The sequence below is a fragment of the Colossoma macropomum genome, unplaced genomic scaffold (genome assembly GCF_904425465.1).
Source record: "Colossoma macropomum unplaced genomic scaffold, Colossoma_macropomum, whole genome shotgun sequence".
Taxonomy (NCBI): domain Eukaryota; kingdom Metazoa; phylum Chordata; class Actinopteri; order Characiformes; family Serrasalmidae; genus Colossoma; species Colossoma macropomum.
This window is the reverse complement of record NW_023494787.1, coordinates 27,308,458-27,321,394: the sequence shown is the minus strand read 5'-3', so window position 1 is coordinate 27,321,394 and position 12,937 is coordinate 27,308,458. Positions and strand designations below refer to the sequence as shown.

General features: G+C 40.5%; 1 protein-coding gene across 2 annotated transcripts in view; it reads left to right on the top strand.

Annotated features, from left to right (window-relative positions):
• Positions 1 to 12,937, top strand: part of sdk1a (sidekick cell adhesion molecule 1a) — a 305,201-nt gene that overhangs the window by 215,481 nt on the left and 76,783 nt on the right. For both annotated transcript variants that reach the window (XM_036566735.1, XM_036566736.1), the window contains exons 16-17: positions 7,401 to 7,541; positions 11,034 to 11,215. In XM_036566735.1, the coding sequence (XP_036422628.1) occupies positions 7,401 to 7,541; positions 11,034 to 11,215 (323 nt within the window). The remainder of the gene's footprint in view (positions 1 to 7,400; positions 7,542 to 11,033; positions 11,216 to 12,937) is intronic.

Sequence of the window (12,937 nt, the reverse complement as noted above, 5' to 3'; positions counted from 1 at the left end):
GAAATATGTTATATCTAATCTCCTCAGATATATCGCCTTTAGCCATTTTAGATGCACATGAGATGGAAATTTGACCACTGGAAAGATAGAAGAGTTGAAGTGGCAGTAGGTGCACAAAAAGAGTACAGTGTGAGCAAATTAAATACTGATAGATGTGATATTTTACTTTGTGTTTGAGGATTTTGGGTGGTTTTCTGTTAAAAAATGTTTCTGGTGGTTTTTCTGATCCTAAAAAATTAATAACTTATACTTAATGGCTGTTTTGGCTGGAAATGAAATGAGGGGTCTCTGACTTTTGCACTAAGAGTAAACAGATAAGCTACGTTGTGCGTATTGACTTTGACACTTCAGTTCAGACTTCTATGATCTAAATGATGATAAAGACCTGTGCTTGAAAAGACTGCGTCCAATAATACCAGCAGCAGACTGAACAGCACCTTGTCTTTTTTCAGTAGCACTAGACCACACAGTGAGGCGCTGAAAGCTCAGATTTCACACACTGATATGCCTTACGATGTCAGCGTGCTGTTGTGATGAGATCGCTTTTCTCCATTGTGCAGATCAACACCTTCAATCCACAGCAGCAATGCATATTTATTTATATCCTCACGAGTTATTTTTTTAAACATTTGATTTACACTATATAATTTAAGTTGATGTTATGTATTGGCAGATTAGAAGCTGTGTTTGTTTCATCATAAAATGAAAAAAGTGTTATTCTTTCTGCAAAACAAGACTGTACACACAATGGTGATGGTAATGGTAATGCTTCACAAGTAAGCACAACGCTTTCCAGGAAGAGAAATCAAGCTAATAGCTGTTCAGTATCAGCTTTACGTCAAGGATAGTTTGAAAAAAGAGAGAAGCAAAAGAGTCGAAGGAGCTTCACACAAATCAGGTTTCTTTCTCCAATATGCATCTCTTTGCTTGCTTTTCTCAGGTAGACAAAAGAAACTGAGGTTCTTGTCTGTTTCAGCAGCTTCCAAAATTAAAACAAGAACAGAAATTCACCATTTTTACTCTCATTTGTAAATGTTGTTCTCCATGGACTGGTTTAGTGTCTGCTGTTTGTTGTCCAAGTTTAAAGTAGTAGATCACGCATAAAAGGAGTCTTGTAATCTTAAGGAAAGGTAGGGGGCAGCTGTGTTTGTTGGATGACCATGCCGCATCAACCAGTGTTCTTTTGTGCATGCAGGTCAGTTCAGAAGCATGATCTGTTTAGACTGACAGCAGATACAGGCCACATAAAAAAGATAATGTGAACAACCAAACAACAAAATCAGATTTAGGCAGTAAATCAGATCTGGGCCACTTTTTCCTGCAGGCTGAACGTAGCCATAGATGCTTGTGTCACTGCAGAGAGAAGGCCTGTAGCAGTGCTGAGTGCCAGATAGGTGTACACACAAGCTCTTTTTAAGCATTTTTATGACAGTGTGTTAGAGTTTGATTTTGTTTTTTTATTTGAACTATACTGCCGGCATATGGATAATCACCAGTATGAAGAAGTAGCTACCTTTGCCATTTTGCTGTCATATACACAAATACATCCCACTCATACAGCTGCACGGTGGTCCACTCTGCTCCTTGAGGTCATTGTTTAACCGTGATTTCCCCTGTCAGCCGCGCCATGGCCCCGCAGCTCTGTGGGTGTGTGTTGAGCTTGGCTCTGCCAGCATACATCACAGCATGTGGAGTGAAGCTGGGCCGTACGGGCACTAAAGTGGCAGGCCTGCACTCACACCTCCTGCTGTAATCAGCACCCCAAGCAGGGCTCCTTCACGTAGCCTGCAGCTGTGGGTGGCAGACGCTTCGCGCCCCCCAGCCCCACCAGCCCTTATCAGCGCCAGACATGCTAAAACATGGCACCTCTGTTCAGGGAGGGGAGAAGGGAAGTGTTATTATCTCATGCACTCAGTAGCATCTTCTCACATTGAAATTAGTCCCTTCTGTTCATTTGGATCCAAAGCCTCGTGCCCAGATATAAATAGTGAGTTTAACATGCTCTGTTCTGCCACGAGCTAATCGGGCAGAGCAAAACGAAACAAGAAGAAGACTTTGGTTGAAAATTCCTTAGGAATGGTACAGTCAACTGTGCTGTAGCACATACTGTGGAAAGAAACATTCCATTTAGTTTATGCAAATATTTAAAGTTGTTTAAAGGTGACTGAAATTTACATATTTTTTCCTTTTTCTAAATGTAATCTGATCAGCGAAGACTGTTTGGTGTCCAAAGTTTGCCTCTGTAGTTTCACTCTGGATCTACGAGGTTAATATAGCTAACATGGTTAAAAGGTCACAGTGTAGATTTCAAATAATGTAGCAATATGATTAGCATATAATATGATTATGATTAATCATGCAAAATATCACATACTTGATTTTTTTAAATCACATTTTGATTTTCAGCGAGTTGGAGCAATGTTGTGAGAAAAAAACATCATCTTTATCTTTATGCTCTCTAGAAGTCTACATACATCACTTACTGCCAGTCATTGCATTTCAGTCAGATGTTAGAAATGGAAAACAGCAGCAGCTCAATTCCAGAGCTCTTCAGTCAAATAATAACTGTAAAATACTATATCACTGCTGTCTGAAGAAAACCTCATGTCTCCATTTTTGTCGTTTTTCAGTTTTTGATATAATAAATTTCATGTTGAATGGATCAAAAGTAACAGCCAAAATGACTTCGAAAAAAGTCTGATTCCTTTGACTTACATTAAAAGTAAAGTAGTTTTTTTTACTTTTCCTGTAAAGTTACCATTTTGGAGATATGAGGTTTTCTTTCAGCAACAGCGAGATACAAGGTAAAATATATGTTAATATGTTATAAGTTTCAGCTAAAAAATGTAATAGCTGTTTGAATTAATGTTAATGTTTGAATGTCTAGGATAGCCAAAAGAACATTCAGGTGAATCACTGTTACCTTAAAGCTGACATACTATCAGAATACCATAGGGGCTCAAGCAGGAATTAGCATTCTAGAGACCTGTTTTTTTCTTCATTTTTGACATTTATGGTCCAGACTGAAGCCCTAGCTCAGATTGTCGCCACTGCTGTTACCTGTAAAAATGGATAAAAGTCAACAAAAGCTTTAAGTTCTCCATGAAGCTGTTAACATCTTGCATTAACAGGTGTTTCTGTGTTCGGATCATATCTGGATAAACTTTTGCCAGATTCCTTTTACACTTTTCACAACAGTTCATCCCACGTTTGACCAGATGAGCACATCAATACATACATCATTTCCATTTTACCTCCTTTGACTTCTTCTCTCATTACAATAAGAATCAACAAGCTTTGCTTGGACAGTTTCGTCCACCACTGCAGTTTTCCATCTCTAACATTTGACTGAAACCAGCCTGGAGTGCAGGATGACACTTTTGGGATGACGCCAGCTCTGCATATTCTCCTGAAATCTGACGTTTCCTTGTTTATCCACTCACTTGTTAATCAGAACTCAGCAGATGTGATTCTGCTTACATAATTATATGCGAATATAGAAAATGGCTTCCATTTACCCTTGTGTATCCATTTCTGACCACCTCCGAATGTGGTTTGAGTGATACGATCATAATCCATTCACAATATGTCCTGGGTATGTTTACACCTGGCTTTTCATGCTGCTAAGTGTGATCCAATCACAGAAAACACATGTTGATTCGAGGTGTAACAGCCTGTAGTAGTATCACTGCTCTCAGCTAGGCACGGACAAATCACTTCAGTTTGCTTGAGGACATAAGACCACAGCCTCTCCCATCTGTTCTCTCCTGGTGATTATTTTTACTTTATGTGAACACCTCATTGCCAAACTAACAATATAGGGTCTGCCACTCGGTAGAAAGTGGCTTGTAAAATTCAGCTAATAGACTTAACTTCATTCCTAGGCTTACACCATGAATACATATTTTGTTAGTTTATCCTTGTGAAATATTAATGTCAGGCAGATTAATACTGGGGCATAAACTAATGAGAAGATATATTAACTATTAAAGAACTGCAGTAACTTCTTAACTTGCATGACCTCAATTAGTGCTTAACTTTTATCAAACAATCCATCTTAAAACATTTAATAGTGTAAAGTGAAGCAGGTTTAGTGTGCTGGATGTGAATTTTCATGCCTGCCCCTTTGACTTTCATGCAGCATTAATTGCTGTGGCAGGGATCTGCACAAGAGTTGAACACTGCTGTTTTTTTTTTGTTTTGTTTGTGTTTTTTGCTCCATTAGAGAACAGGTGTGTGATTAATATGTGAAGTGTTGCGTTTTGGCTTCTGTTTGTTCATCTTGTCGAATTAAACTTCTTTTAGCTGGGGAACTGCTGCTAAGTATGTGTGTGGTCGCTCACTTTTGCAAAAGAGGCTGTGTTTGGAGCTCTGCCGGAGCTTAACTGAGTTCCCAGCGTGCACGGTGCCACAATTTTGTTGATTAAAAGGCAACAACAAAAGAAAACAACAATACCCCATTAGGAAACTTGTTCTTTAGGTTGAATATGCGGTGCTGAGCCAGAAGGAGTGAACATTTAAAGGGCACGTATTTGCTTTTTTCCTCTGAGGTCCACTTACAGTGTTTCTGTGTGTTTATATACACTGATAAAAATTGTGTTTTGAATTTACATAACAATCAAATTCTAAAAAAGCGACTGTGTTGATGTGATATATTTCATTTTTGTCTGACCAGTTGCCACATTTTTTCAGTGTACCAAAAATGGTAATAATTCATTTTTACATGACCACTTTCTAACCTCATTTAATCTATTAGAGTTTAAAAGGCTGTTTTTCTAGCTATATCTTTAAGAGTGATACATATACAATACTGTGCAAATGTTTAAGACACCTGAGAAAATTTATCTGGGCAGTAAGGAATAAATTGTTTAGAAAACACAGTAATATTACAATAAATACAAATAATGTCACTACAATAAGTAGTGATTTTAAGTCTGTCAGTATGTTCCTTAAACCAGGTACAAACCTCTCCTAATGGATGCCCAGTATTATCTGTAGTTATGGTCCAAACAGGTATGCCACTGATGGAATTTAATAAACTAATATGATGGCTAGAAGTGTCCAGGAGAAATCTGGAATCAAAGTATGTTCTTCAAACCAGCTTACAAAATATTGACTACTTTTTACAAATTAAACAAAAAAAAATCTATATTGCTTTTTACTGTATTTAAGTTGCATGTGTTCTAATGAAATGTGATCTTTTTACACACTTTCTGCCAAGATACATGGTTTTAAACAGTGTGCTAAGGTCCCTATGTCTTTTGGACAGTACTGTACATAAGCTCTGTTCTGACTGACTGCTCTGTGTTGTGTTTCACTTAAAAATCGGTGCAGGATAAAATATTCCTTATAACTTCAATAGGTATGGGCTGGGCTAGACTGCTGTAGGCTGAATAGGCGTTGGTTGATTCCGAATTCAAAACTGGCTGTTTTTGCAGTTTGCAGACTGTATGGACTGCAGAGTTCAGTGTTACTTTTTGAAACTTTAACGTTCAGTTTTCCATGATAAGGGCCCATTTAATATATTTTTTTTTCATCCTCAAAGTGTGTAATACAGCAGGTCAGCCGATGTCAGGCGCTTTCCTGAAGACAGCTAGCTGCAGAGCAGAGTTAGAGCAGAGTTTGAGCAGCTGAGAGTGGCGTCTTGAAGGAGCCCATCACTCTTCCCCCTGCATGCATATGTCTTCCTGCATGCTGTCACATCTGTCCTTTCCGGCCTTATTAAGCAGAGGCAACCGTAATCGCCTGACAAGCCCATAAAAACGCACCAGTACAGCTCTGCCATAATGAGCCTGCACTCACTGCTCTTGTTTACCCATCCGCCAGGTTTTTGTCCTCAATGAGGGTCGCCAGGCAAAAATTGCCATGAATATTCCTGGGGGCTCGTCCATTAATAACCAGTGGGCTTTGCAAACTGGAGATGATTAACTTACTGTGTGTCATACACTGCCAGCCTTTGTTATGCCATTCCATTAGCCCCCACCCCACTCGTACCTATATGTGGAGCACCGGCGTACACAAATTAACGGCTGCTTCTTTGCATGGGTGATGTGGAGAGGCAGATGTTTAATGGCCAGTAGTGCACTGCGAGTATGTAAAACAAATGTGTAAATACTGCGTGAAGGACAGGCCAGGGCAGGGAGACACCATTTTGAGAGCTAGCCGAGCAGCTCTTCCTTATGGCCACGATTAGGCAGATTTACTGAGCAAGTGTCTGTAAGAGGCTCCGTGATATTGGTTATTGAGGGCATTAATTATGAAATGGACTTCTGGGGGAGAAATAACAAGTGGTGGGAGTTTTAAGAAGACACTGACTATAAATCTGAAATAACCCAATGATCCCATTAAAATTTAATGCAGATTTAACTGTCCATTAGCATGAAATGCATAGGGCAGAATGAACCCGTGGCCATTATGAAGCATACAGCTCTGATTCATTTTTAAATTCCATTAATTAAAAAAAGCCCATATTTGGGTGGCATGATCAGTGCAGTGGCCTGAGAACTTTGACTGCAACTTTGATGCTGATTTCAATATAATGAAGTTTGTTTGCAGTTTAGCTCATGAGAGTTTTCGCTGCACTTCTGGAACCATTCACTGGCTTCGAGTCAACAAAGAAAACGGATGGAAACCTGTTAATAGACTGCAATTAAGGCTCTGAAGCTTATACTTAAGGTCGTGGTTTGCTCTCAGCGCGAGCTGGGGCGAATGTCATTATGGGGCATTTTCCTACACAAAAAAGGCCACAGCTTTTAACTTGCCTTGGTGTGCAGCAGAGCCTATAATGTGAGGGGAAGTGAGCTCCACAGGCCCCTGAAAGCAATAAAGTGGCCCTCGCCCCAGCATAAACAGGCCCAGCTATGATTACAAATGGATCGAAGGCCCGGCCTGATTATTTTTTGTTTGCAAATACTAATGCTGTATGTGGCTAGAACAAAGAAGAAATGAAGAACAGAAGGCAGGTCTGTACTGATAACTCCCTAAAATAGTCGGCAGATCCAGGCCAAACTCCACAAAAACAAAAAAGCTGCTGCTTAAACACTGACCCTGTGGGTCGGGGGCCCCAGGGTGCTTCCAGCGGAGGGAGTTCTTCCAGGAAGCGGAGGGGGCTTTGAGTGCTTTTGATGAAGTGGGCGGATGTGTCGCAGAGAGACTGGGAAATGGACTTCTGACCAGAGGGTTACGCTTTCTCAACTCACCAGGAATATTGCTGTTATGCCCTGGAGCGAGTGAGCTAACTCGGATTCAGACAGAAAATATCGAGCAGCGAATCAATTATATAACACCGCACTTGCATTTGTGTGTGTGTGTGTGTGTTTGTGTGGAGAACGTTTGAGCAGTTCACTCTGAAGCTACTGCTGTTACTTATGTTGTTCTCTGTTCTCTTGTCATCCCTGTAGGCTGATGCTCCGTGAGGAGCCGCCCAGCGCTCCACCTAAGAACATAGTGGCCAGCGGACGCACCAATCAGTCCATAATGGTGCAGTGGCAGCCCCCACCTGAGCCCCAGCTCAATGGTGTACTCAGAGGTTACGTTCTCAGGTAGGACACACCACACAACTGCTGGTGTACTCTAATATGAAGTGGAAGATGTCCTGTGACTACCTGATGTAAGCAAGTGTACACTACCATTCAAAAGTTTGGAGTCGCTGTCCAAAAGTTTGGAATCAATGTTTTCAGTAAAGCAAAACCAGGACTGTGGCAGATAAATGTGTAAGAATCTTATATACTAGTCCTATATACTAGTTACTTATAGTTACTAGTTACTATGTAGTAGTCACTTCACAAGTTCACTGTACTGTGCAAAAGTCAGAAACAACCCTTCATTTGTTTAATTTCCAGTCAAAACAGACATTATGGAGACTTGCTTTCAATTCTTTAAACAAATCTGCAGGGACATTTTTCCGCACCTCCAAAGTTCAGTCTTAAAAGTTGGTTGCATTTGCTGCTTCTCGCAATCCAAGTAATCACATCTACACATTACATCACTCCATAAAACCTTACTCCACATTTGAGTTTAATGAAAAATGTAATGGGTATTTTGTCTGGATATAAAATAAATGCTCTGTACAGTACAACCCTGCTGGTTTCCTAGTGGTTATACAGTGTATTATTGCATATCATGTAGGCTACACCTCTGCACTTAACCACTCCAGTACCATTGCTGTCCGCTCTAATATGAGGAAAATTTCAGATCATTCACAGCAACTGCTGCTTGGATTCAGTGTAGTCATCTTCTTAGTACCTTTTTTGTCTAGTGATCATGTCTAAAGGGACCTCAGTAAGCCACAAAAGGGCTGTGTCAGCCCTCCTGTAACTCTCCAAAATACTGTGTTTAGGTTGGAGGGGCTTTGATTGTAGACATCACAGCTAGGTGAGTGAGGCCTCAAGAACTTTTCATTCTTTCATTCTTTTTGTGTCTTTTGCATATTTTTTGTTTTTGTTATGTGTCATAAACCAATTCCAAAGACAAAGTAGAATGAACAAGGCAAGCACAATGCTGACTTGGTATTCTATAGCTTACGAAAGTAAATATCATAGGAATAAGACCAGGGTCTAACCAATTTGTGCCCTCGAAATGATCTTCTCACAAAAGTTTTTATATAACAAGTATCTCTGAATTGGTAACTTTACAGGAGAGGACAAAAAAGTTCTTTACTTTTAATGTAAGCAGATGTGGTCCATTCATCATGAAATAATCACACAATGTAGTATTTGCTGTGCTCAAATGATGTTGAAAAAATCAGAAAAACAAGAGATTTTTTTTGGACAGCAGCGATTTACTTCATAAGATGCATATTCAAACAATAAATCAACTCACATTCTAAGTGCGGCGATGATTGTTTCCTTTCTGCATCTGACATTTGTCAGGCAGCTGTAAATCTCCACACTATTACAGAGAAGTGTCTCCTTCTGATTTGAGAGACTTCAGTTTTGTCTCCCTAAAGACATAATCTGGAGCCTGGAAGCTCATAACCAAGCTTCAAAACACTATGTTCGCTTGGTTCAGGGCTGTGATTTTCGACGTTGCAGCTATCTGTGAAAGGCTGTATCTGTCTGGAATACTGTGTTTAAGGCGCGGGCCTGTGGCTCCTGGAAACAGGGTGTACGTTTACCCTGGAGCTGAGGTGAGACTGAGTGCCGCTGTGCTGTGCTGTCGCGGGCTGCGGTGTGCAGCTGAGCAGAGTCTGGGGGACGGTGAGACGGAGACACAGCTGCTGTGAGTATGATGGCTGGGACACTCGCTACAGCAGCAGGAGAGCAGCAGGCAGGAGGAGAGCCGCACTCTTTACCCCAGTGGGCCTTGCAGAGCCAAGGAAAGAGACAGAGCATCTGACAGAGAGCCCATCTGCTCAAGCTGCCAATGCACACACACTCTCATCTCACCTCCCTGTTCTGCCAGAGCACATACAGAAATAATGCTCCAGTGCAGCAAGCACAGTTTTGCAGTGATGTTTATTAGTAGTTCTGTCTGTACAGCACCATAATACAGCAGCACACTGCCTTACTACCCCATTGTACTCGTCGGTTAATTGCTTTGTTTGTCACACGTACAGTCAGGGACCACACTTTCATTTTTTCAGTTTACTGCCAGAGTGGCCATTATGTGCAAGTTGTTTGTTTTTCGGTGTCAGAAAAAATATACTTAGGTTTAGTATATATGCCTCAAAACTCTGTGTTTGCTAAGTGTAATACCAAAGTCTAATTCCAAATCTGTCAGTATTTAATTTGTCCACGCTTTACCTTTGTGCATTCTAGTGCCTTTTTAACTCTTCTATCTTTCCAATCTTAAAACCAATGAGTTACAGCTATGTTCTCCCAACAGAAGCTATTCTCAAAAGTGTCATTGGCATTATGTTCCCTTTCAAACAAGCAACCACCTTAACACACTTTAACTGCCTTACAATTTTTTTTTCTTATGCATCTAAAATGGCTAAAGAAGATATAAGATGATCCCCTTACATAAGAAAGGGGAAAGTCAAAGGACAATGGGACGAGTTTCTGAAACTGGAGTTAAATGAAAAAATGGGGCTCCCAACAATTGTGCAAGACCTAGTAGATCACCAAACCTGTCACCATCAGATAAATAGTACAGTACAGAAAAGCAAGGTCCACTCTTGCTTCAGATCTGAAAGGTTTTATTACTTGAGAAGATGTAACTTCTAAGACTGAAATTTGGAGGTGTGGAAAAATATTTCTGCAGATTTCTTCAAAAAACTGAAAGCAAGTTTCCTGAAAAGAATGGAAGTTATAATAAGCCTTTGAGTGGACAAACTACATACTAAAAAAAATTTAGATTGTATTTAGTTGTTGTAATTTCTGTCAAACATACGTGTTGTGCTCTTTCCGTATGCTGAAAAATGAATGCCTTAAAAGATTAAATAAATGTAAGGATCTTTGACTTTTGCACAGTAGTAAAATAGATTGAGGGCAGTTGTATTGTTGTCTTGTTGCACTGTGGCAGGAGGAACCTCCTTTTTTTCAACCATCTTTTTATTAGGCCTCATCAGGAATTTGAACATTAAAAGAAGCCGGATACCCCTCTAATGCTTGTGTATGAGTGGAATGACAATGAAAAATTAATTAAAGGAATTGAGCGAAACATGCTAATGTGGCTGAAAATGAATGGGAGGTAGTAAACATCAAATAACACAATATCCTTTGCATAATGAAAATTGGTGACCACTTGCTTTCAGTCACTGTTAGCTTCATTCATAACATTTTAAATGGATAGTCCTCAAGACCCTTCTAGAAAACACCATACACCCTTCTGCACCCATGCTTTTTTCCGTTTCCCAACATTTGACCAGCTGTTTTCCCCCTCTGCAACAGGGCGATGTACATATCATCGCTCGTTAATGACAGGGTGCCAAGTGTGGTGTAATGCTCTGAATAGGATTCCTCTAGTGGAAAAAAGGGAGCGGGAAAGGGCTGCCTAATTACACTTTGCGAAATGGCTTCTAATGGAGCACTGACCTGGAAGGAAATCATTGTGGCTAACAGTTCAGCTATCGATTCTTCCTGTGGCTGCAGGTATCGGCTGGCAGGGCTCCCTGGCGACTACCAGCAGCAGAACATCACAAGCCCTGAGATCAACTACTGCCTGATCACGGAGCTCATCATCTGGACACAGTATGAGATCCAGGTGGCTGCGTACACGGGAGCCGGCCTGGGCGTCTTCAGCCAGCCCGTCATTGAGTACACGCTGCAGGGAGGTGAGACCCTTCAGCCTTCATCACTCACTACTCTCTTTTTTTTCCCCACTCAACTTTCTTCAGGTAAAATGGCAGATGGAGAGACGGGGAGGGGAAGGGCAGGTCAGAGGGAGACGTGCCAGCCAGAGCAGACTAAAACGCTGCGTGATTACACGAGGCTCTCCTGTTGGGGCCAGGTCGGCCCTGAGCAGAAGCTCTATTCATATGGGCCCCCCCCCCGTGGCTGAGTACAGCCAGCTACAGACCCGCTCTGAAGTTAATCCTCTTCAGAACAATTACATCAATTATCCCTAGAGCTTTTTGTTTTGGCCGCTGCTATAAATTACACCTCAACGAGGAGACTGGAAAAAATCCATTGAGGGAGACTGGGAAAAATCCATTGCCCGGGTATTCCGATAGATGATTGGTCATTTAGATGATTGTCTGGAAAGGGGCAAATGTATTGACTCTACACACAGACCCATCATCTGTCATATTAGAAACATTTGAAAGGGATTTTTTCATGTGTCTCACCGGTTTCCACTGCTTGTTCTGGAGTTAGGCATATTCCACAAAGTTTCCACTCTTTTCTCCTGAAAATGTTAAAAACAAAATAGTTAAATCAAACATTTTTTTGAATGCTAAGTCCAGTCCCAACCTGTTTAGTTATGACAGTAATTGCATAGAAATGTAAAACTGTACACTAAAGAAATATTTTAGCCTAGGCCTTTTGAGACCCTGGGTAGTCAGTTCCTCCATTTCCCTAGCTGTATGACGCCCCTGCCTGAAGTGCCCCTGTCCTGTACATTTTACAGCCTGTTCCAAAGTTTACAGCTGCGGTTTATGTACTTCCGCGTATGTTTATATGCTTTCCAGTAAGTGTGTTCCATTTCTCAAATGTGAAAAAACATTGCACAAGACCACACTAAATGCACCCTTTCCCCAATAAGACATCAAAGCAGTACTTGGCTAAGTATATATCCCACAGTTCAACATGTTTGTGATGTTGTAACATGCTGTTTAGGAAATATTGGGAAAGAACTCTAACATGGTGAGAACTCATAAAGATATGATACATATCCACAAACATGCGGTCTAAGCAAGTACTTGTGCACTTTTGATAAATTTGGAAATACATCACATTAGGGTGAGCATCACAAGTGTGGACTTTGGGACTGTAGACTTGAAAATTTTTGACCGAAACCAAAATTCAGGTCAAACTCTGAAACCAAAAGCATTAAATAAAAAACAGTTTGCATAAAATAAACTTAGTAAATTCATGACAGTATGTAGCTTGTATAGTATGTAGAGTTGGTCTTCAAAGATGATGAATTCTTTAGTTATACTTTGCACTTTGGCACTGTTTTTTGACCCAAAACTGTGGCTACAGATGCCGTTGGCATTACAGCTGGGACTTTTCACTTCTGTTGTTTTACTGTATTGTGCATATCAGGTGGGATGAAGTGGTATCTAGGGTGTTGCATCTCCCCTTGATACTCTGTGTGAAAAGAACTTGTAAAGCACTTGACTAATGTCCCTCGTAGAAACCATGAAATGGCGCCATACTCATCAAACGGGTGTTTTTAATTACTGTTTCTCATTTTCGTTATCATTAAAATAGTTTGTATTCTTAAATTTCCATCCTTCCTTGTGGGCCTTTTTGAACGAAAAAAAATTAAAAACAGATTTAATAGGCCTTCAGCAAAGAGTCAAAATGTAAGACTTCACACTATTTAATGATAA